At 41.5% G+C, this 25,458-nt stretch overlaps 2 protein-coding genes across 4 annotated transcripts in view; one reads left to right on the top strand and one right to left on the bottom strand.

Annotated features, from left to right (window-relative positions):
* Window positions 1-953: 953 nt before the first annotated feature.
* On the bottom strand, window positions 954-8,118 carry LOC133508983 (high-affinity choline transporter 1-like). Its single transcript, XM_061835588.1, has 11 exons — window positions 7,526-8,118; window positions 7,308-7,432; window positions 3,875-3,988; window positions 3,550-3,705; window positions 3,169-3,192; window positions 2,885-3,033; window positions 2,680-2,823; window positions 1,904-2,057; window positions 1,611-1,828; window positions 1,449-1,532; window positions 954-1,385 (listed from the first exon to the last, which is right to left on the bottom strand). The coding sequence occupies exons 2-11, from the start codon at window positions 7,342-7,344 to the stop codon at window positions 954-956; spliced, it is 1,512 nt and encodes a 503-aa protein (XP_061691572.1). The 5' UTR covers window positions 7,345-7,432; window positions 7,526-8,118.
* A 192-nt stretch (window positions 8,119-8,310) lies between these two features.
* Window positions 8,311-25,458, top strand: part of LOC133509010 (zinc finger protein ubi-d4-like) — a 41,124-nt gene continuing 23,976 nt past the window's right edge. For 2 of the 3 annotated variants that reach the window (XM_061835632.1, XM_061835629.1), the window contains exons 1-5: window positions 8,311-8,457; window positions 12,763-12,923; window positions 17,823-17,930; window positions 18,037-18,233; window positions 19,115-19,207. In XM_061835632.1, coding sequence (XP_061691616.1) covers window positions 8,426-8,457; window positions 12,763-12,923; window positions 17,823-17,930; window positions 18,037-18,233; window positions 19,115-19,207 — 591 coding nt within the window. In that variant the 5' untranslated portion in view covers window positions 8,311-8,425. The remainder of the gene's footprint in view (window positions 8,458-12,762; window positions 12,924-17,822; window positions 17,931-18,036; window positions 18,234-19,114; window positions 19,208-25,458) is intronic. The other variant, XM_061835630.1, reaches the window with a different exon arrangement.

Below are 25,458 nucleotides of genomic sequence, written 5' to 3'. Positions count from 1 at the left end.
TTGTCTGTAACTCATAAGTGCCCGGAATATTCTGTAAGTAAAAAACTTTGAAGAAACTCTTCATCGTCCTCAGCCTTTATTTGGATAACCAACATTCTCACTACCCGAAATTAAATGAACACGCGGACGAAAAAGTGTCCTCCAACAGCATCCATACTCCTGTTTGATAAGATTTCTTAAACGAGGGCTTAAAATAGCGGGGACCTTGCCGACTAGCGTGTTTTCCTGTACTGTCGTTGTTTGCACATGCGCGGTGAGTTTTGGTTAGAAAAAATAGCTATCTTTTTTTTTTTTTCTCGCGGTAAGCCGTCGAGATCGGCCAAAAATGCCCGACACATTGAGCACCCCTGCGTTAGACGATGTCTCCGCTTAAGTAGCCGGACTTGTGTACTCGATCGCGAGGCTTTGAAGAGCGCGCCGATAGCAACTCTGGAAAAAAGTTTCAGCGAATTGGCGAGAGTTGTCGTAAAAAAGTCAGAAGAAGGCTCTCTGATGGTTAGGATGTCCTCTCTCGTGTACTCGAGTCCCGAGACGCCCGTGAAACGCAAAAACACAAACAGTAATGGAGAGCATTCCGGAGTCTATAACAGTTAGGTAGAGGTTCAATGGCGGTGCGCAGTGGCGTATGGGTAATTCAGCAAAAAATGTGACATCAGTGAAAACAACCCATACTGCAGGAAGAAAACAGATCGTTGTGAAGCAGGCCAAAGTGGTCAGTGTTATATCTGTTAGGATGTAATCAACACGTATGTTGTTCATTGCTTTTCTTGCAGTTGTGTTGTTTTTTATTCTCTACATTTAGTTCTATGGTGTAAAAGAAATAAAACATCTGTGGAAGAAAGATTGAGTTTAGTTTTATTCAAAAATTCAAAACGGAAAGCTTCCCCATTTTGTGGCAGCTTTATTACTGAACATGTGTTACATTAGTCATACAAAAAAATTAAGAGTTTGATTTAGCCAAGTTGATTTGTTTCATTATTACTACATGATTCCTCCAACATGATTTCATTTTCACTCAGAGCTCCACGTGTCTGGTCGTTGTCTTTTTTGACAGTCTCACTACTCGTATGCACAAGAATCTCTGGCAACTGTTGAGGTTTCACCTTCAGTATGTTAAATCTCTCCGGAATAAGTCCTTTATTGAAGAGTAGTGAAGCCAGGTAGGAGAACAACAAAGTTGAGACAAAATTGAACAACATGCATAAAGTATTAACAGGTGCATGCTGCACATACACTCCATTTTCAAGTGTACACCCTGGGAACCGGAGGGTTACCGGTAATCCCAGAGATGGTTCACCGCTCAGCAGTCGCAACACAACACTGATTAAAACGCCTGTGACGGCGCCGTAGCCGTTGCAGATGTCAAAGAAGAGGACACAGATGAGCTGAGGAAACATAAAAACGTAGGAAATACTGGAGCCAAGGACCCAGAATGCCATAATGCTGACCTCGAGGAAGGCAAGGCAAGTGCCAGTGAGGCCTGTCACCAGCATCATGATTCTGATCACCCACTTTACTTCTTTATCGGATGCCTGCAGGGATGGAAGACATGGACAATGAAATCCATTTCTTCGTGTCAAACCTCAGGCAGCTGTAGCAAACAGTCTTACCTTTGTCCTTAAGATACCCTTATAAATGCTGGACATAAAGAGAGAGACTGCTGACAATAGAAGTGAGTCAACTGTTGACATCACAGCCGCAGTTGTTGCAGAAATACCAATGACGGATATGTAATTTGGGGTAAGGTACTGCAAAGCAATGGGCATGATCAGACTGGTCTCTCCGCGTTCAAACGGAGATGGTAATCCATATCCCGTCTTATTCCAGTCTGTTGCAAGACAAAGTTTGAAGAGTGAACATGTGCAAAATTCACACTAGGTTTGTCTCTCATGCGCTTCTGTACCTGTGGATGCTGCGACTGCTCCAATCAAGACAGGTGGGATTGCAAAGATGATGAAGACGGGAGCTGCAATGAAGCTGACCATCCTGGCCGTGGCTGAGGAAGATGCTGATAGGATCCTCTGGTAGTAGTCTTGACAGGCCAAGTTTCCCAACATCTAAATAAAAAAAAATATCTCATCAGCAAATACTTCCCTGCTGTCAATGTGGTCACCAAGGACCTCCAAATATGGTACAAGTAATGCCCAATGTAATGTATTCTAATTTCATGTGGATAGGCACGTTCAAATGGCTGTTTTTTTTTGGGGGGGGGGGGGATGAAAAAAAAACAAGACCAAGATAGGTTCAACCTTGGTTTCATCAGACCCATGTGTTTAGGAGATTCTGTTAGCGTCCAATGAAACCACATGTTGAGCTTTTTGGCCGTAATACCAAAAGGCACACATCTTGTTATCAAAAGAACACAGCACCCACTGTAACTCATCAACATCATCGCCGCTTTCCTTCTAGAGCTGGATTCTTTGTTAATTCTGAACCAAGTAATGCAACCACATTGTCTCAGTTGTTTGTTTTTAGTTCTTCTATTGAAAATATTTTCAAAAATTCATTTTTGTTGCACAGGATATACAGTAGGTCACATTAATAGTGGGAAGAGGACTTTCATGATTTTTATTGGTCAAATCTACATCACAAATCCCTGGTATTTGAACATGGGGTGTGCAGACGCTTATTATTCACTTTAGGTGGAAATACTATAAGTTGTACATGCAAAGTTCTCACCAACAACAATGTTTGATCCATCCACCTCCATATTGTGTCTGGGTCAACTGAATTCACCCATGGGGCTTGGTAGGTGAAGTTGAAAGCAGTTGTGGCAATTTCCACCGAGTAGGGGTTCATCATCAGGAAAGGGACGCATAGCCACTGCAAAAATACAAGCATGCAGCACACATTTTTGCAGAACTGTATGACATCATTCACTCACCAGACCCAAAAAAACGAGTGTCAGTTGAACAATATCTGTGTAGGCGACAGAAACGAGCCCCCCCAGCATTGTGTAGACGATGGCCACTGTAGCCGAAATCCAAACGCAGTGTGTGTATGACAAATCCAGGATCACGCTCATTGATGCACCTAATAGTGACAAAGGTGACAGACAGGAAGCTGTTTTTTAAAAAGAAAATCCCTGAAGACATCAAGATTGCTGAGATTTATATCATGCATCTTACAGATGGGAAGGCTGATTATGTGGCCCTTTGGTCTACTTACAGTATAACAGGAACATTATCTTGTCTAGGATTTGAACAAAAAAAAAAATCCAAGCCATTACTTTTCAGTTTTGTGAGCCCTTTAACTTGGTATAATTATTTATTTTCAGTGATATAAGAACTACACATATGAAATTGCTGTAATATAAAATACAAAATATGTGCAGGCACGTGTTTTGAGCTATTGAGCTGCTTATTTGTTCAGCCTTAGTCGAGGTAGTGTGCTAATAATCATGATTAGCTAGATGAGAAGGAGGCATCATGATTATGTAAATCAGAAGAATTTTCAAAGCTGCTTTTTGTTTTCATTTTTTCCCCCAAATATTTCTCACTGAGTAAAAATGGCAAATATGACCAGAGAAAAGAGTAGAGTTGTACTTACCCAAGCCAATGAGAGTTGCTGGGACCCAGACTACATCATTCATCATCACTGCAACAGAAAAAAGTCCACTAATTACTGGCCCATATTTGTCACGAAATGGGTCCATCATTGTCACAAACTTTCTGTCTCTCATTGGCTTGGCAAGGAACACTCCGCCTTTGGACACACAAATTTGAGATGGCTTGGTTATGACAAATCAGATATAAGGTAAAATGCCGTCATCCTCCTTTACATGCACCAAACTGATTAATACAAGATGTTTTTGCCTTATACATACATACTGCATAGATAAAACACAATTAATAACATCAGGAGAAGAGCTTACCTATCAGAAAAGACAAAGTGGTTGTAATTGGCATGACAGCCCAGGCCAGGCCCAAGTTTGGAGTGTACACTATCTCACTCAGTCCAACAATGAAGCCTCCCCCAGTGAATGTCGCTGTAGGATGCAAAACATACATTACATTACATCTACTTGGCTCAAAAAATGGTACAGGCTTTGCTTGCCATGAATTGAAGAGTATACATGGATGAAAAAAAGTACTGTACCTGTAAATTGGATCTTATGTCATCATTGTTCAAAATTAGAGGCATGAACCCCTATTTATTTGAACCTCTAAAATAATAATACTGTACTTGGAAATGTAAACAAAACATGACCATAGTACAAAAAGCTGTCCTGATTGTGCAAAATGTGATATTAATGATTCAGCACATCAAAATCAGTTAATATCAAACAATACATTTCTTGTTGATCGTAATGAGTCCGAATTTGATGCGGATGTGGGGACAAAGAAGAACATGATGAACAAAATTAATAAATTGATAATTTTTTGTAAGTTGATCAATATCCCTTTATTTCTACTTTTTTCAAAAACTCAGAAAGAAGTACAAAAGCACAGAGTTCCCACGCTTATCAGAAAGACCGTGCTTTTTCATAACACACTCATGTCAAGTCTGCGTATTACAAAGAGAAACATGGATTAGGAAGCGTGAGCAGAAAACACATTCTTGTTTCTATCCTCAGAGAAACACAAGACGGCAGAAAACCCACATTAAAAGTTCACCTATCAGAAAACTGCCAAACACAAGACCTAGTATTCTTTTTTGTTTTTCTGGAGCTCAACTTTATGTTTTTGTTCTTTAACAAATATACTGTAATACCCTTTGTCTTTGGTCCACAGTAACTGATTTTTAACTGACGCACTGCAGGTTAACGGCACTGAGGCCGAATGTTGTTAACCTTGGTCACGACTGATCCAGTAAGGAATTCTTCAGATGAATGCTCATATTTTTTTTGAGCAAAGTTTTAATCCAGATGCCCTTCTTGACCAAACCCGCTGCTTTTATCCGAGCGTGGGACTGGTCTACAGTTTGGACTGGCTCGTGCTTTCATACCTGCATTGTGTTCAAGACATCCCTAATAAGATCTGAGAAAAAACATCTTGATTGGACAACCACACCAATGAGATCAAGCTACTCGTACTGTATGTAGGTTTCTGTACCTGTCATAGTGAAGACTCCTACCACCAGGTGTATCCCTCTATTTCCCAGAAATGTGATGTCCATCTGATTTGCCTGCCTGTTGTTACGCATCCGTTTGGTCTTCCGAGAAGCCCAGATGCCAGTGCCCAGGACCACTAGGTAGAAAAGCACCATCACCGTAACACCTGGGATGTTCACACTCATTCTGATCAAAGGGACGAGATGACAACCTTTCACAAATGCTTTATTTTAACACACTGGTGGTACAGCAGTCTGCCATTCAGATCGGCAAGCCAAAACAGGTCCTAATGCTAATAGCAACTACTTACCACCAATTATAGTAAATGTTCTGAATTATGGCAGCAATTTTGAAAATCATATAATCATTCTGCCAACATTGGTATCCTGTTATTATCCAGTCATTGCAAACATAATTTTTCCATCACAATTTCTGTTTTTTTCCCCCTGCACACACGCGAGGATAAAGATCGGTCACCTGAATCACCTCAGCCACTAATCACAGGTTCATTGTGGAAGCTTCACCTGGTAATGTCCTCATCGGTACGTACAAACAGTACGTGCTTAAATCTTTTGGAAATTTTCAAAGACTTAAATTTTGTCTTTTCTTAGATTTCACTTGGCATATATTGTAATTGTCTATGGTTCCTAATTGAATACGTACTTTGTATTTAAGCCTCTTGAGTCAGTATTTTGAAGTTCAGTTCAACAACACCTAAAATAAAACGAAATCCCGGTAAATAGACTGCACAGACTCCAGTCAGTTAAACCATTTGTAAATTATTTATGTTCTCTGGTGGAGGAAAGATGGCCAGACAATGGCATCACTCATGCACCGCTTGGAATCACTTACACTTTGAGGTCTATAAGGGCATCCGGCGTAAAAAATGTGCCAAACAAATATGAGCGTTCATCTGAGATGACATGCTGTGGGGACCCCTGATGGGACAAGTCGAAAGAAACATACATACTATTCATAGCGCAGTGGGTCTTGATAGATGCATCAACGCAAGGCTAAAAAAAAAAAAACTTCAACGTGTGGAAAATGTTTTCGTCAATCATAATTTTGGTTATTTTCACTGATCACAACCATACCTGATTTATTCGAAGCCTAAAAGAAATCAATCATAACCAATCTGACAAAATCAAATCTTACAACAGGTAGGTCGTTGCAAAAAATGACAAACTAAACAAATTCAAGACAACTAGAAATAAAGTAATTGACGTGTCAGTGTGAAAAGGGTTACAAGGCCTCTTCTAAAGTTTAAGGAATCCAGTGAACCACTGGGAAACCATCCATCCATTTTCTGAGCCACTTTTCCTCACAAGGGTCGTGGGGGTCCTGGAGCCAATCCCAGCTGTCATCGGGCAAGAAACAGGGTATACCCTGAATTGGTTGCCAGCCATTCGCAGGACACATAGGGACAGACAACAGTCGCCTTCACAATCACACCTCGGGGCAATTTAGAGTCTTCAATGAATGCATGTTTTTGGGATGTGGAAGGAAACTGGAATGCCTGGAGAAATGTTATTTGGAATGTTAGTGCTGAAATTAGTAGCAAGGCTAATCCTAACTGGAGAATGTGTGTTTGCCTGGAAGATACGTGACTTGTAATTGTTCATTATTTATTTTCCTTTCAGCGCTTGCCATGTGCCTGTGTATTTGTGAACAAATGTTTGAAGATGCACCACAGGCCTTGAGTCATTACTGGAGTCTGAGTACTGGTTGAAATGCTACAGTAATCCCTATCCCAATCCTTATCCATGGTGCCACGCGACATCGAAATGTGTCAATGATGGTGGATCGTGGAGTCAAACTGGTGCTACGGACTTTTTATCCAGCTTTTGGTCATCTAGATGAAAACTATGGTCCAGGCTCTCGGGGCAGCCACCTGAAGGACTTGACATGAAAGTCAGACACAGTGAAGAATTACAAAGGAACATTGCATATCATTCAAACGTGTGGAACAACTGATAAACTGTTGGGAACAATTCATCATTATCAAGAACTTAATTGCTCCTCATCATTCATGGTAAAAGAAGAAAACTATCCATCTATCCATCCATCCAATCTAACCCAATTTCCAACAACACTTATCCTGGTTAGGGCTAAGGAGCACAGGAGCCTATTCCAGCTGACTACAGGTGAAAGGTGGACGATAACCTGAATTTATTGCCAGTCAGTTGCCGAGTGTCATAAAGTACTCAACAGACATTTTGTGAATTAATTTCCGAGTTTGGTGTTAAATTCTTACCAGAGGATTTTGTGTTCACTGTTACCCATCCATCCATTTTCTGAGCGGCTTAACCTCACAAGGGTCACTGGAGGGCTGGACCCTATCTCAGTTATCTTCTGGCAGGAGGCAGGGTATGCTCTGAACTGGTTGTCAGCCAATCACAGGACACATAAACAAGCAACCATTCACACTCATATTCACACTTATGGGCATTTTAGAATCTTCAGTTAACCTACCATGCATGTTTTTAGGATGTAGGAGGAAACCGGAGTGCCCGGAGAAAACCCATGCAGGCACAGGGAGAACATGCAAACTCTACACAGGCAGGACTGGGATTGAACCCTAGTCCTCAGAACTGTGAGGCCAACGCTTTCCAGCTGCCCCACTGTGCCGCAATGGTCAGAACCATAAAGAATATATTGGATGAGCAGTCAACATGGCTTATAACGAAAAGTACACCATTATTACTGTGAAACATGGAGGTGGATCTCTGGTGTTGTGGATGTGTGTGAGCTACGACGGCACAGGAATATTGTCAAAACTGATCAGAAGATGAATGCATCATTTGTCATAAAATATTTCAATGAGTTAACATTCATCAGTCTGAGAGGGCCACATGGGACACACATGGACTTTCCAATAAGAAAATGATGGCCAAGTCTACGCTTCAGTAACAACAGTTTAAAACACTTTTTTTTAAGGGTCTGGGTCCAGCGGCCATCATAGTCCCCTGACCTCAATTTATTGATCCAAGAGATCTCAAACGTGCAATACATGTAAAACCAGAAGTGCACAGATTACGTCATTCCAAAAGGTTGTCGGGTATTTCAGAACTGGCTCGTGTCACTCCAATCTTGGTCAAGAAGTGTCCTTTTGAAAGAATCTCACATTTAGATCAATATTAAATGCATTTCACACACAACCTCAAAGACTCACTCACATATTTTGGCAAACACTACTTTTGGATGGACGATAATTTGTTGACATTACACTCTGAGACGTTTCTATGAATTCACGTTTGTTTAAAAAAAAAAAAAAATCACAAAAATAAAAAATATGACGCCGTCTGCCGCAGTGGGTTTACGTCGCTAGCTACAGTGCGCTTGCGCAGTTTCCCTCCACACAACTGCACAAACATGGCGGCGGTCGTCGACAGTGTTGTGAAAGTGTAAGTTTGCCTTTTCATTTCTTTTAGGAGGAAAAACAGACCGTGCCAAGGTTACTATGTGTGCTTGGAAAATAAGGAGTTTGCTCCAAACTTTTGGAAACCGCAGACAGGGTATATACGTTTTCGAAGAGAAAATAGGTCCCACGAGAATAAGGTTATCTTGTGTGCTAAGACTAGCTTGTTTGCCGTAGGCAACGAGCGAAGCACGGCGACTGAGGAACTGTAATTTACACACGACACACAAATCGCTCACTTGTGTTTGCCACTTTGTCTTTTTAATCTACTTTATCACCTGACATATATTTGCTGCCAGTTAATTAACCTGTCTGTTGGCGGTTGCTTTGTTGTGAGGAGGTACGTACGTGCTAACAATCAACCTTTTGTTCTGTCTCTACACTTGTGATTCAATTCTACTAGTTTGGATTGTGTGCCTTTGCCTTAATAAAGTACTGCACGGTTCGAATAGCGCATTTGTTTATCATCGTCTCTGTGATTTACTATGTTGTAAACAAGCCCTAGATAAAACGCAGAGCTGTTTCCATTTGGTTACCCAGTTTATCGTTACGCAAAATAGATAGATTTATGATTTATTTTAAAATGTGTTTTCTCCAGGCGTTCCGGCTTCCTCCACAATTTTTTGTTTTGTTTTTGTTAAAGCAATAATGTACAATTTTTAGACGCTCCCTGCTGCTGGAATTCAGCATTATAACAATGATGTACCCTCTGCCAAGTCCCCGTCTCCCCCTTTCCTAAACCCTCATGGGTGAATATACACCAGTGTAGTGGAAATATAGCTGTTGAAACCCGCAAGGTGAATGAAACAGAGTTAAGGAACATCAATATACAGCATACAGTGTACATATGTACGCTTTACTGAGTATCTTCAGAAGTATTGTCTAGTCAGGTCATGTCATCATTACAACATGACATAATGTGTGCTAATGTTCTGTAATTAAAGGACCTGGTTGTAATTAAATTACATCAGACACACACCCCAAAACTTTAAAGCATGATTTGAGAGAGCGCTGGTATCTTTACGCACACTCGTTAGCTCGAGCACTAGCTTTTTCGGCCGAATAACATTTTGTTGGTTGCTTGTGAGTCGTATCTTATTAAAAGTAAAATATGGAAGTAAATAAGTTCCATTGGAGCTGCCAGGCAAAAGAGCGAGATGAAGACCAAAGAAAAGGTTGATGGATGTTGTGAGGGAGGACATGAGGACAGTGGGTGTTAGAGAGGAGGATGGACGCGATAGGCTGAGATGGAAAAAGATGACGCACTGTGGTGACCCCTAATGGGACAAGCCGAAAGAAAAAGAATATGTGCCACTAGGATTTGAATTAAAAATGACACTGAAAATTTTATATTTTTTTATGCTTATTTTGACTACATTTTAAAATTCACATTATTTCAGTGGTCACATTTTCAGTAGCTTTATTTCAGTTCAACATTTCAATGTTAACAAATTTGGCATATAAAAAAAAAATCAACCTTTCAAAATTCAAACAATATTTTCAGTCTCCTGATATTCAACTGGCTAAAATTTCGTAGTCACGTGACATCACATACTATCCACACATCCAAGTGGTCGCCATATTAGTCGCGTCATCTGTTCTTGACGTCATCGTCACTTCCGCCGTTGAAAACGCGCAGTGCCTGCCACTATGGAAGCCGAACAACAAAGATATTAGCATTTTTCCGACGCGCCTTCTGACACCGAAGTTCTTTTCGAAAAGGAGAACACCACACAACCGAGTGAAGTTACCGGGGCAATATTACACTATTGTTTCGAGCCCTCAGGGCAATATTACACTATTGTTTCGAACCATATTCAGATGATATCCGATCACGGCCAAACCACATCCCGTCCGATCCACTCCTGCGGCGGAGATGAGCCATCGTGGCTCATCGCAGTCGCCCAGTGTGGCTTATGACAGAGCTGAACAGTGCTGCTTTAGTCACAGTCGAGCTGGAGCGCTTTATGCGCGCACGCGACTGTGTAACGCACTCTCGGATGGGTTCTTCAGAGCCGCCCCCGTCGCAAAGCCCGACGTGCAGCCTTCGAAGAAGCTGTGACTGCCGAACGCGGCGCCTCAGCCGGTGTGGCTGAGTTTTGGCGCCCGTGGTGGCATATAAGGAGGAGGTGGATCCTAGCTATGTTGCTTTTAGGGGTATGTTCAAAGTCACCACAGCACTCGATGAACACTATCGAGACATTGTGGCTGGGCGACGCGCACATTGACACATTTCATATGCGGATCTTTTGTTACGTTATGAGAGAGACCAATTACGTGGTCCGCCCCACACTATTATTTTTTTTTAGTAGCTGTATGCGCATATCAACACATTTCATACGCGGATCTTTTGCTACGTCATGAGAGAGACCGATTACGTGGTCCGTCCCAAACTATATATTTTTTTTTGGCACTGTATACACACCTACTTGTTATTTGGAACCCACAAAGCTCTCATCCTCTGCACCTGTGCAATCCATTTTTCACAACGAACAGGGTCTCTTTCAAACTTATGAAGAGTAATTCCATTCTCCCAAGTGTTCAAGCAATGTCCAGCAATGCAATGAGCCGGCATTTTGGCTAACACGAAGGAACAACGAGCTGCCTTACGGAGGTAAAAACTAATGGAAACAAACGAGTCCACTAGGGGGCGCCTCTGTCCTGTATGTCACTTCCTGTTTCTTCTCGAAAACAAATCCCTTGACAGGATTTTCATGGTGGGAGTTACAAAAAGTTGTATTATACATGAAAATCATGTTTTGTGGTGGAAAAAAACACATGGGACCATTTTGGTTGTGGGTTTTTCATTAATACTATACCAAAAATCATCCATTTGACGACACTTGAACTTTAAGATGAAATACAGCTATTGAAAATGGGATCACTTTGAAATAACTGTGAATTTTAAAATGTCAAAATATGTATACAAAAACACAACATAAAATTTCCAGTGGCATTTTTAAATTCAAATCTTAGTGGCACATATTTACTTCCATACAAAGGAATGTTCTCCTCTGAGCACTGGTGACCACTACCACACGTTTTGTCCAATTTTCTTCTTCTAATACACACAGCACGCAGCATTGTTGTTGTCTTCACTATGGTAACGAGTGCATCTGGTCACATTTGAATTGACAAGGTAAAGCCTCGTGATCGTAAAAGACAGGATGCAGTGGTATCGGAATACAAGATTTTATAAGCATAGTTTGACATGATGCAGTTGTAAAAGACCAAATTGGTTTTGTTGTCAGATCCAGGCATTTCGTATCTGTCTCAGACGTGGGCGACGTGGTGGCGCAACTCGTTAGAGTGCTGGTCTTACAGTTATCAGAACCATGGTTCAAATCCCACTCCCGCCTGTGTGGAGTTTGCAAGTTTCCTCCCACATCCCCAAAACATGCATTCACTGGAAACTAATATGAGTGCGTCTGTTTTATGTCTCCATGTGCCCTGTGATTGGCTGCCAACCATTTCAGGGTAGGGTTTCAGGGTTCTGCCTCTTGCCCGTTGACAGCTGGGATAGGCTCCAGCACTCCCGTGATCCTCATGAGGATAAGCGGGTTATAAAATGGATGGCTGGATGTCTTAGACGTGTTGTCTGTCCCACATCCTTGGTTTTTTTTTTTTAAATTGTTTTATTGGCAGTCAGATATTTAGAGTACTGTGTCAAAAGAAAAGCAAGAAGGCTAAAAATAAACTGGGTTTGGGATTTAGATATACTGATCACAATACCATCCATCCTTTATCTGAGCCCCTTATCCTCACAAGGGTTGCGAGAGTGCTGGCGCCTATCTCAGCTAAGTCCGGGAAAGAGGCGAGGTACACCCTGCACTGGTTGCCAGCCAATCGCGGGCCACATCGAGAGAAACAACCAGTCACACTCACAATCACACCTACGATGCCAATGGGGAATAAAGGTTTTATGTGTAGCTGATCAATGACGTCATTGATCGCATTGACAAATTATGGCATTGCAGCCGATCAGCATAAAATGCTAATTATCGTCGGATACCGATAGAATTGATCAGATTGGTGTAAAATTAATTGAAGAGTCTAAATTGTCTTTAGGTGTGAATCGTTGATTGTCCATATGTGGATTGCGTTTGAATGGCGACCAGTCCAGAGTGTACCCATCTTCTTGCCCAAAATGTGCCTGAATTGGCTCCAGCTCACCCTGGAGTCAAAGCAGGAGATGGGCTATGAAAATGGAAAGTTGAAATTAACGCTTATGTCTAGCCATGGTTGTTGTATTATGAATTTGCTTTATTCTTTGTGATGGCCCATATTCCAGGCTGGGGGAGCAGTATTACCGAGATGCTATGGAGCAGTGTCACAGCTATAATGCCAGACTGTGTGCTGAGCGTAGCATCCTCATGCCCTTTCTGGACTCACAGACCGGTGTGGCTCAGTCTAACTGCTACATCTGGATGGAGAAGAGACACCGGAGCACAGGTAAAATACATTAAATTCTATATTTTGGTTAGCTGATACTGGTAATTGGAATAAAAGTATTCAGTCAATATTTCCATGAAAAGGATGTGTCAAATAAGAAAATACGCTAATAGAAGTAATAAAAGCAATCATCACGCCAGTGCGGTATCTTTTTAATCTCCATAAACACTGAAACTTGTAACTTGTTTTCACTTCATTTTAGCGTTTGAGTGAGAATAATCAAGTCGGTCTTGGGTTTGCACAAAGATGTTGAAATCTGTCTGAATGTCTGAGGTGGCTGTGCAAAGGACAATTGAAGTCGTCATTAGTGACGGAGGATTTGTGTTTTGACTAGAATCTTCTGAGCATGCCTTCTTCGGTGTGTAAAGTTCTCCTCTTTGAGGGAAGAGTAAAAATCCAGCGGTGAGACTGACCTTACTCACCATGCTATCTCATTTTCCTCCAATAGTGCAACAAAGTGGGTGTGATTTAATTTATTTCTGCTGATAAAATTAACTCTTGTAGTTACAGCACAAACAACACGGTTAATTTTGAACAACACTTCCCAATGTGTAGGACAATGTAAATGTCAATTTACATACATACAGCCATACAAATAGAGTTCATTTCTGTCACCTGCAGTCTCTTCAAAAGTCTGACATTTTTCAAGTCAGGTTTGGACAATCTGTAAAAGCACACAGTTACCTCTGGGAACAAGTCACTCCCTTTGGTGATCCTTTTCATTGATTGCTTGGCTGCTAGCCTTTCCATAATTTTGAAAGTCTGCAGTTATCCCACGTAAGAAGATGAATAGCTGGGTAGTGTCATGTATATTGCAGCTCTCATTCAATGCCAGAGGAAAAAAAATAGTGTTCTGCTTATTGATTCATGTTGACTTAACTATACAGGGTTTGCACGCGGCTTTAAAAGTACCTAAAAACCCCAAAAATTTCGAAGGTGCATTTAGGGGCTCCTAAAAGTCCTTAAAAATCCGCGAAAACCAGTCAAGCCCCTAAAAAGGTCTTAAATTAAAAAAAAAAAATCAAAGGGAGGACCTCTACCGCCAAAATTCTCCCTAAAAAAATAAAATAAATAATCTTTTGTTTAAAAAAAAAAAAAGCGATCCGTCTGGCGTCCAAAACAGCCGGAAATTGTCAACGGAAGTCACCGTGTGGACAACTAGTCGCCATCTTGTCGATATTCCATTGTTTGTGTCCGTGAGTAGGCATTTCACTTCGTCTTCGTTACGACGTAGCGTAGTTCTTTCATCGATCCAACTTGTATCACAGTGAAGTGGATTTTCCAAGAAGCTTGGGTTGAAAGTAAGGAGTTTGGGAGCTGGGTTCAAAAGATCGGCACATGTTTTACTGCCATCTGTGCAAGCAGAGTTACCAGCTTGAAAAGATGGGCGTCAAAGCGCTGGAGTCGCACCGAAAAAACAGGAGACACGCTGATTTGGCGAAGACTCTCTCATCTTCCGTTGGTATGAATCTGTTTCTAAAATATCAAGATAGTGAAGCATCAACTTCAGGCAGTGGTACTAGCAGTGCATGCGCACCTACAGTTGTCCAGCTATCGACTTCAACCAGTCAGAAGTCAGGCTTTATGAACGTAGTTCAATACACGAAGACGGACTCGTCTTTAACGATCTCAAGGGTACACTGTTTAAGCAATCATATTGGTCAGGATCACTCTGGATGAACTGCAGAGATCTACAGCTGAGGTGGGAGACTACGTCAATAGGAAACAATCACTGCACAAATTTGGCCTTTATGGAGAGTGGCAAGAAGAAAGTCATTTTTCAAAGATATCCATAAAAAGTCTCTTAAAGTCTCATAAAAAGTTTGCCACAAGCCACCTGGAAGACCAGTCCGGTCAGATGAAACCACAATGCAAAACAATTTTTTGGCCGTAAAACAGGGTTCGCACGCGGCCCTAAAAGTCCCTAAAAACCCCTAAATTTTCAAAGGTGCATTTAGGGGCTCCGCAAAAACCGGTAAAGCCCCTAAAAAGGCCTTTAATAAAAAAAAAAAAAAAATCAAAGGGAGGACCTCTACCGCCAAAATTTTCCCTAAAAAATAAATGAATCTTTTATTTAAAAAAAATAGCGATCCGCCTGGCGTCCAAATCAGCCGGAAATTCTCAATGAAAGTCACCGTGTTGACAACTAGTCGCCATCTTGTCGATATTCCATTGTTTTTTTCCGTGAGTAGGCACTTCACTTCGTCTTCGTTACGACGTAGCAAAAAGTTCTTTCATCGATCCAACTTGTATCACGGGGAAGTGCATTTTTCAAGAAGCTTGGGTTGAAAGTAAGGAGTTTGGGAGCTGGGTTCGTCGAGATCCAAAAGATCGGCACGTTTTACTGCCATCTGTGCAAGCAGAGTTACCAGCTTGAAAAGATGGGCGTCAAAGCGCTGGAGTTGCACCGGAAAAACAGGAGACATGCTAATTTGGCGAAGACTGTCTCATCTTCCGTTGGTATGAATCTGTTTCTAAAATATCAAGATAGCGAAGCATCAACTTCAGGCAGTGGTACTAGCAGTGCATGCGTACTAGGGATCGCAAAAAAACGCTTACTTTCATAACCGGTATTAACCGAACAGCTCTAACAAAAAAAAATGATTAACCGTTTTTAAAACCGGTACCGTAGTGGTGTTTACATAATTCACCCGCGGGACCTCGAGTTGGGTGCGGGGTTCCGAACGAACTTTTTTTTGTTGCTCTTCCGGAGTGACGAGTTCACACAGTTCCCCCCCGTTATGCGAGTAGTGTTTTGATGTCTGCCAATAAAACAAATTTTGTTCCTGTGTCCAACACTCCGCCTCCGACTCCTTTTCTCCGGTGCTACACCATCGATCGTTAATTTACTCCGTGGTAATGGGGTAGTTTGCATACAATATTGACAAACAACTTTGTTGAATGTGGCTTTCAACAACGCACTCGTGTAAGTTAAATTTTTATTTTTTTTGTAAAAATGTTTTAATGTTGACATTCTTCTTTCAGAAAGGGCATGAAAGTTTTCCGAGCGTTTCCTCGATGCCATGTTTGATGTTTCTTTGATTTAACTGAATGTTCTTTTGATTCCAACTTTACTCTAACAGCGAATCTTGAAAAAAGTGGAAATGATTTGGAAAAAAATAGCGCAATGTGGAGTACCGGAACCGGAAGAAATGATTGGAAATTTTAACCGACTTTGAAAGTCTGATTCCGGTTTCGGTTTTAAAAAAACGAAAACCGGTTATAACCGGTTGCGATACCTAATGCGCACCTACAGTTGTCCAGCCATCGACTTCAACCAGCCAGAAGTCAGGCTTTATGAACGTAGTTCAATACACAAAGACAGAGTCGTTAAAGCCAGAGATCGTGTGGACTTTAAAAGTGATCTGCAGCCATTACAGTTACAAATCTTGTGAAAATAATTTGAAAGTGTTTGCAGTCATGTTCCCAGACAATGACATTGCTAAAAACTACCACTGTGGGGAAAGGAAGACTTCATACCTGGCTACATTTGGCATCGCTGCCCACTTTTCATCTCTACTGCCTCAAAGCCAAAAAGCCAGAATAGAGACTGACATATCTACGCTTATTGAGAAGGCTGAAAGGCTGTGTGAGGGGGCAGAAGAAAAGAGGAATCTGAGGTTTATCACCGAGGCCAATGCACTCAGAAGCAGAGCAAAGGACAAGAGAGCCACTTTGGCACCTCTGCAGCAACAAATAGAGGAGGCTCTGGGTAGGCTCAAGGAGCTAGAGTAGGGGTGCTGAGACAGACATCAGTAGAAGACATTTGTGTATATAGTTGCAATTGTAGTTAGAATCTGTTTTTCTGTACACTGTTATGTGAAGACATTGACATTGGTCATATCAATGAGAACTACCACAATTGGCGACAGGTGATCACTGTCACAGGTATTGAGGTACTGGAACATTTGATGAACCAAGAACGGTTGATGGCACCATTGGGTGAGACTTTTTTCCTTACTCTTGATTTCCCACGAGGGCCCTAAATTTTTCGTGTCAGCCCCTAAGAATGCCCCTAAAAAGCCCTTAATTTTTTTTGGTTCAGACTGAATATGAACCCTGCTATAACTTGTGTGGTGTACATTACCAAGTAATTGATACAGTCAAGCATGTTTTTTTTTTTTGTAGTCTGTAAGTGACACTCATGCCACTTGGCAGCTGCTGATCTGAGAATTGCCACAACAAAACTAACACAATATTTTGATGCACTGGCAAAAAAAAAAGTGATCAACAAAACAACACTGCTCCCATTAAAAGCAAGTGTTCACACTGCAGTGCCTTTTTTGTTATATTTTTCCTAAGCATCTGATTCTGACCTCTGCCGCCTGTCAAATTTTTAAAGTAAATGTGGCCTCTGAGCCAATATGTTTGCCCACCCATGCGTTAACACAAAGTACGTGTTCCAATTAAATATACATCGTGTGTCATTTTTGTTGTTTAGTGTAAACTACAATTGGAATGTCAATAAATAACTTACCGCATGCTCAGGGAAGAATAACAAGTCACATGCTTTCTCCTGTAAGCAACACAGGTGCACTCAGGTTGCGTTCTCAATGCAAGAACTGGCTAACACACCTGTGCTGTCTTCACATATAATGTTAAAATCACAAATTTCAAATGATGGCCCTTCCTTATTCTCCAACAATGACAAATCTGTTCTTCTCTGCAATTGTTTTTTTTCCCCAATCCCAAATTCTTTTTGAGTTTATGTTCAAAAAGATTTTAAACCTTATTGCATCCTGCAGGACTTAGTCTTTAAACGGTACTATAACGCCACTGTTGGCTTTACAGATGCCAGGTGTACTCCACAGAAGCAGATGTACTGTACCTCCTGGTTAATTAGTGACATAGCTCTCAGATGTCACATGTAAACATTTAGTTCTTCAATATGTTGATCAGGTGTTGCTCCAGGTCAGCTGTATACTTACCCAGCTCGTCGCTGGAGAAAGAAACGGCGCTCTCATCCCCCCGAGGACCCCCGATTGGCCTTCCCCCCTCTCAAAGCAGGTATTACCACTTAAGAAATGGGGTCACCCTCCATAGAAAACCAAAAATATTAAATAACGGTGTTGTTGTCACGATGTATTATGACTCACTTGTACCGTGTGTGTAGCAGATTTGGAGTTGGGCCTGAAACGTGATTCCTTAGGGGTAGTGGATGGGAGCAGTTTGGAGGCTCTATTGAAGGGCGAGCCTCTTGATAGGAAAAGTGCTGTGACGGAGGTACGAGGTCCTGAGGACGATCCAGCCATCGTAGACCCCCCCACTAGCTCTACAACGACTCACACGTCGTCTGGACGTGTCCGCAAGGTTTGGCTTTAGTTTAGCGTGTATGTTCAAATTATAGGCTGACATTTTGCAAATTCCCACTTGGTCATGCTGGATGGGAGTGAATTTCATTATCAATCATGGGCAGGAGCAGAAACTATGAAAACTATGAAGACAAAGTCACCAGGAATGGGAGAGGGATAAAACATGGGAGTGGAACCATGGTGTGGTTATTTTATTTGTAATAACATTGGTATTTAAACATTTCCCCTCAGTATCAGCCTACACATCGCCAAACTAGATTACGAATATGTTTTTTGTTAAACTCGTTTTGTTTGTTAATCATATTGGTAATTTAAAGTATTTATTATGGTGACTGAGGCAGAGATGAACTGCATATTTTATACCGAGGAAGAAAAACAAAGCGGCATTCACTGCGAGTTCAAAGAATAGTGAGGGGGGGTTGTAAAGTTTTTGTGCCGGATTGAGACCAATATTTGTGGGAGTTGGATTTTTTTTCAAAAATTTGGGCTTAGGTGGAATATTTTTCAAATATTGTGACAGGGCAGGATTTCTATTTATTTACACTATTGACTGGGAGATTTCTTTGGGAGAGATAGGAAGAGAGATTTTTTTTTTTTCAAATACTCACTTGGTATTGGGAGGGAGTGAGATCAACCTCTGTGGGACTGGAAGGGAATCGGAGTCAACATCCACTCCCGTGTCAGCTTCTGGTTCAAAACACTTCCAATGTAACGCTTCCAAAATTTTTGTTCATTCTGCTACTTTTGATACCAGTAGGTAAAAAATAACAGATGGATAAACATAAAACAAATTTGAATATTAATTAGCATGTAAATTTATGTGCCAGCGAGAAAATTCTTGTAAAAAGGAGTTGAAACCTTGTGACCTTTTTATTGCAGAGAGTCCTTGACCACGATGACTATCTGGATGACTTAGACGATGAAGACTTTGAAGACGAGACCCCCAAGAGGAAAGGCAAGAGCAAATCTAAGGTGAGGGCTAGCGCTTTGAAGCTGGTGAGCTTTTAAGGTTAAAGTCGAGGCAAAGCTCATTTTTGTATGACCATTAAAGGTGGAGTTTACAAACTGTGAAGTATCTTCATTCCCTCAAAGGGACCAAGTTATGCATCCATCCATTTTCTACACTGCTGATCCTCACTAGGGTCACAGGTATGCTGGAGCCATCTGCAGATAAGTGTTATCCGTGCTGTCTCCCTCCAGAAAATTGAAAAAATGACCCAAAAAAATGATACCTCCCCCATATTTTTAAATCAAGGGCTATTGACAAGCATAGAAATAGAACTGCTGCTTCACTTTGTTTGGTCCTCGCTCTGGAGACGTTCAGTTGGTCAGCACCAGACAATCTGAGGGTTGTGGAAGTCTCTTTAAAAGGTCGTCAATACATAAGGAGAATAAGGTGGCTGTTCTTTTGATCAGAGCTGCTTTTCATGAAAACATTACTGATTAGGAAAGGCCCAAATACAGCGGCAAACTACCATTTGGCGCAGGGTTGCGCAATATACACAACAATATTGCTAGTACTCCTCTGTTAATGAAAGGAGAAACCCACAACTCTCACGAGGTATGTGACGGTTTCAGATTCAACCTGAAAATTCTGCGCGATCACGGTATTTAAATTGCAGGTCTGAAATCAATTGCACAGTTACTAGATGTGCAGCATCTTAGCACCAGTACCATGAGACAGACTGGCAACTTTGTCCATATTTTTTCCAGAATTAGTATTGTGAATAAGATTTGAAATGTTTCTAGCTGCTGTCACTCGTTCTGTTATCAGTTTGTTAGTATCACGTCTAACCCTCGCTCAATGTTTCCTTGCATGTAATTGAAACCTTGACTGTTCAAAACTGCGGTATACAGTGAAGAAAATGAGTATTTGAACACCCTGCTATATTGCAAGTTGTCCCACTTAAAAATCATGGAGGGGTCTAAAATTTTCATAGTTGGTGGATGTCCACTGTCAGAGAGATAATCTAAAAAGAAAAATCCAGAAATCACTGCAAACACACTGCAGGAGTGATTTTGGAACACCCCTCATCACAGATCTTCTCTAGATCAGACAGGTTTCTGGGCTGTCGCTGAGAAACACGAAGTTTCAGCTCCCTCCAAGGTTTTTCCATTGGGTTTGGGTCTGGAGACTGGCTAGGCCACACCAGATCCTTGATATGCTTTTTAGAGAGCTACTCCTTAGTTTTCCTGGCTGTGTGCTTCGGGTCTTTGTCATGTTGAAAGACCCAGCCATGACCCATCTTCAATGCTCTGACTGAGGGAAAGAGGTTATTCCCCAAAATCTCCCAATACATGGCTGCGGTCGTCCTCTCCTTAATACAGTGCAGTTGTTCTGTCACGTGCAGAAAAACACCCCCAAAGCATGATGCTACCACCTTTGTGCTTCACATTAGGGATGGTGTTCTTGGGATGGAACTCATCATTCGTCTTCCTCCAAACACAGTTAGTGGAATTATGACCAAAAAGTTACATTTTGGTCTCATCTGACCACAAAACTTTCTCCCATGACTCCTCTGTATCATCCAAATGGTCACTGGCAAACTTAAGCAGGGTTTGCACGCGGCCCTAAAAGTCCCTAAAAACCCATAAATTTCCGAGGTGCATTTAGGGGCCCCTAAAAGTTCTTAAAATTCAGTGAAAACTGGTCAAGCCCTTAAATAGGGCTTAAATTAAAAACAATCAAAGGGAGGAGGACCTCTACTGCCAAAATTCTCCCTTTTATTTAAAAAAAAAAAAATAGCGATCCATCTGGCGTCCAAAACAGCCAGAAATTGTCAACAGAAGTCACTCTGTGTTCACAACTACTCGCCATTTTGTCGTCAATATTCCATTGTTCCTTTCCGTGAGTAGGCATTTCAGTTCGTCTTCGTTACGACATAGCGTAGTTCTTTGATCGATCCAACTTGTATCATGGGGAAGTGCATTTTTCAAGATGCTTGGGTCGAAAGTAAGGAGTTTGGGAGCTGGGTTCGTCGATATCGAAAAGATCGGCACATCTTCTACTGTCATCTGTGCAAACAGAGTTACCAGGTTGGAAAGATGGGCGTCAAAGCACAGGAGTCGCACAGGAAAAACAGGAGACACGCTGATTTGGCGAAGACTGTCTCATCTTCCGATAGTATGAATCTGTTTCTGTCAAAATATCAAGATAGATAAGCATCAACTACAGGCAGTGGTACTGGCAGTGCATGCGCACCTACAGTGGTCCAGTCATCGACGACTTTAACCAGCCAGAAGTCAGGCTTTATGAACGTCAATACACCAAAACAAACTCGTTAAAGCCAGAGATCGTGTGGATTTTAAAAGTGATCTGCAGCCATTACAGTTACAAATATTGTGAAAATAATTCGAAAGTGTTTGCAGACATGTTTCCAGACAGTGACATTGCTAAAAACTACCACTGTGGGGAAAGGAAGACTTCGTACCTGGCTACATTTGACCTCGCTGCCCACTTTTCATCTCGACTGAGGCAGAAAATGAAGGCTGAATCAGAGTATGTCTGATGCCTATCACAAAGTACCTGTCCAGCATCTAGAGGTGGAAAAGAAGGATGCATCAAAACAGGCAGAGAAGAGGAAGGCAGCTAAGGCAGAGATAGACAGCCTCAAAGGCAAAAAAGCTAGAATAGAGACTGACATATCTACGCTTATTGAGAAGGCTGAGAGGCCATGTGAGGAGGCAGAAGAAAAGAGGAATCTGAGGTTTATAACCGAGGCCAATGCACTCAAAGGCAGAGCAAAGGACAAGAGAGCCACTTTAGTATCTCTTCAGCAACAAACAGAGGAGGCACCGGGTAGGCTCAAGGAGCTAGAGTAGGGGTGTTGAGACAGACATCAGTAGAAGACATTTGTAAATATGTGTATATAGTTGCAATTGTAGTTAGAATCAGTTTTTTTTCTGTAGACTATATGTGAAGTAATTATGTGAAGACATTGACAATGGTCATGTCAATGAGAACTACCACAAGGGGCGACAGGTGATCACTGTCACAGGTACTGAGGTACTGGAACCTTTGATGAACCAAGAATGGTTGATGGCACCATTGGGTGAGTCTTTTTTCCTTACTCTTGATGTCCCACGATGGCCCTAAATTTTTCGTGTCGGCCCCTAAGAATGGCCTAAAAAGCCCCTAAATTTTTTGGGTCAGACTGAGTATGAACCCTGTAATAAGATGGGCCTTGACATGTGCTGGTTTAAGCAGGGGAACCTTTCGTGCCGTGCATGATTTCAAACCATGGTGTCTTAGTGCATTACCAACAGTCACCTTGGAAACGGTGGTCCCAGCTCTTTTCAGGTCATTGACCAAGTCCCATCCTGTAGTCCTGGGCTCTTTCCTCACCTTTCTACGGGTCATTGAGACCCCACGAGGTGATATCTTGCATTGGTTAGGGTCCACTCCGATTGAGATTGACCGTCATGTTTAGCTTCTTTCATTTTCTAATAATTGCTCCAACAGTAGACCTTTTTTCACCAAGCTGCTTGGCACTTTCTCTGTAGCCCTTTCCAGGTGTATGGAGTTGGACAATTTTGGTCTTGGTGTCTGGTGTCTTTGGTCTTGGCCATGTTACAAGTTTGAGTCTGACTGATTGTATGTGGTGGACAGGTGTCTTTATGCAGCTAACGACCTCAGACAGGTGCATCTGATTCAGGATAATCCATGGAGTGGAGGTAGACTTGTAAAGGCGGACTATCAATTCTTTGAAGGTCAGAATTCTAGCTGATAGACAGGTGTTCAAATACTTATTTGCAGCTGTATCACACAAATAAATTGTTAAAAAAATCATACATTGTGAATTCTGGACTTAACTTTTTAGATGATCTCTCTCACAGTGGACATGCACCTACGATGAAAATTTCAGACCACTCCATGATTTCCAAGTGGGATAATTTGCCATAGAGCAGGGTGTTCAAATGCTTATTTTCTTCACTGTAACTTCAACGCCCATGCCTAGTTGTCACAGAAATAACTTGAATTTGACAAAAGTCCAAAGTTTTAATTAATAAAGCAAACGAAAATGAACCTATTCAACTCAGACATCCCTTTTGAATGTTGTTTTACCGAATTAAATAAAGAAAACTCATAAAACATATCCGTACAAAATTGTTACCCCACGAAAAGGTAATATTATCATAGAGGCATGTTCAATCAGGTGTGTCAAGTCATGTTTACATAAAACCACTAGAACAAGAGGTAGCACTAGCTTGCTAGGCTACATAAAGTTTTGTTGCGTGCTTGTGAGCCGTATCCCAGCTTCTCCCCGCCTTCAATCACCCACAACTTTGCTAGTTAAACAGTTGTGTAATCTTGTCACCTTTTCTTGTTCTTCACATCAAAATTACAGTCGTGGGAGCAATGGTCTTTCTGTGTGCAGTGATGAAAGTCCTCCAGATTTTCCCGGAATTCTGGATTTTTAAATTTTCATGAAAATTGCCCCAAAAAATTGAGGAAAAATTGCCTAAAATTAATCCGGATATGAGTTGACAACATTGGACGAACGTGCGTTTGAGTTCGTTGTTTTGCTCTCACGAGCGTAGCCACATTGAGGCACTAACACTAGTAAGAGTAACACCCCTCCCCTCGCATTCTCTCAAGACGTCTCTTATTTTGTGTGATCTTGACATTAATTTACATGTTTATTTCATAAACATTGTTTCCAAACAAGCCTGCTCCAATCGGTATTCTTTCGGAAACAGGAAATGCAAGTTATTGACCATGTACGAAAGCGCATGTTCAGAACTGGTTCACGTAATGCAAGCGCATTTACGTCGAAAGTCATCAACATCATGAGCCATGTCAAAGGAAATTCATTCGCATGATTATCGCTTGATTCAGATGTGGCGAATACCTCGAGCGCATGCACATAAAGGCGCGTTCTAGCAAGCCGGCCTCCCATGTACAGCATTCCCGTTGTGCTTACCCCCCTCCCCCCCGCCCCCCAAACAATACGTCACGATTGCTGACAGGAATGTTTGTTTACAATGTATCGCTACCTTTTTGCGACGAACACCGATTATGTTGAACTAAACTTTCAGCATTTTCAAAACATTGCTGGGATAAACCGTTCATGTTTATTCCTTAACAGGCCAGTGCATTTAAGTTTTCTTCAGATAAAGTTTCAGATCAAGAATTTTTTTGGATGAAAATTTTTAAATACCGTTTTATATCATGTTCTACTCATATCAGTTGAAATTGGAAATGATCATTTCTGAGTTTGAAATTTTAGTTATATATTTGCTTATTTTATTTTTAATTTACAGTTGTTATATTAATCCAGTAAGTTATTTTAAGGCCATCCCTAATCACACCCGCAACTTTATCTGCGAGCATGACTGACCACACCTGTACATTTTTCAAATGTGAGTGACTGTGTGTGTGTGTGTGGTGTGTGTGTGTGTGTGTGTGTTGTGTGTGTGTGTGTGTTGTGTGTGTGTGTGTATATATATATATATATATATATATATATATATATATATATATATATATATATAATAAAGGGAAGTGATTATACTATTAGTATTACTAGATCCATATCTAAGATAGTGAGCAATGTGGTCGAGTGTATCAGTACAACACGACGTAAGAAGTTTGAGAGTTAAACTTCTTCTTTTCCTTTCGGCTTGTCCCGTTAGGAGTTGCCACAGCGTGTCGTCTTTTTCCATCTTAGCCTATCTTCTGCATCTTCCTCTGTAACCCCAACTCCCCTCATGTGTTCCCTCACCACATCCATAAACCTTCCCTTTGGTCTTCCTCTCGCCCTTATGCCTGGCAGCTCCATCCTCAGCACCCTACCACCAATATGATCACTCTCTCCCCTCTGAACATGTCCAAACCATCGAAGTCTGCTCTCTCGAACCTTGTCAGCAAAACATCCAACTTTGGCTGTCCCTCTAATGAGGGATAATAATTTCTAATCCTATCCAACCTGCTCACTCCGAGCGAGAACCTCAACATCTTCATTTCTGCCACCTCCAGTTCTGCTTCCTGTTGTTTCTTCAGTGCCACCGTCTCTAATCCGTACATCATGGCCGGCCTCACCACTGTTTTGTAAACTTTGCCCTTCATCCAAGCAGAGACTCTTCTGTCACATAACGCACCAGACACCTTTCGCCAGCTGTTCCAACCTGCTTGGACCCGTTTCTTCACTTCCTTACCACACTCACCATTGCTCTGGATTGTTGACCCTAAATATTTGAAGTCGTCCACCCTCGCTATCTCT

Source organism: Syngnathoides biaculeatus, chromosome 11 (genome assembly GCF_019802595.1).
Source record: "Syngnathoides biaculeatus isolate LvHL_M chromosome 11, ASM1980259v1, whole genome shotgun sequence".
Taxonomy (NCBI): domain Eukaryota; kingdom Metazoa; phylum Chordata; class Actinopteri; order Syngnathiformes; family Syngnathidae; genus Syngnathoides; species Syngnathoides biaculeatus.
This window is presented reverse-complemented; position numbering and strand designations above follow the sequence as displayed.

Excerpts from the sequence above, each read along its gene's own strand:
- LOC133508983 (XM_061835588.1), bottom strand. The coding sequence starts at position 7,344 with ATGGATGGATGGGTAACAGTGAACACAAAATCCTCTG. Across the intron at positions 3,706-3,874 it reads CACTTTGTCTTTTCTGATAG|GCGGAGTGTTCCTTGCCAAG; the intron begins GTAAGCTCTTCT and ends GTGTGTCCAAAG. Across the intron at positions 3,034-3,168 it reads GATAATGTTCCTGTTATACT|GTGCATCAATGAGCGTGATC; the intron begins GTAAGTAGACCA and ends TGTCACTATTAG.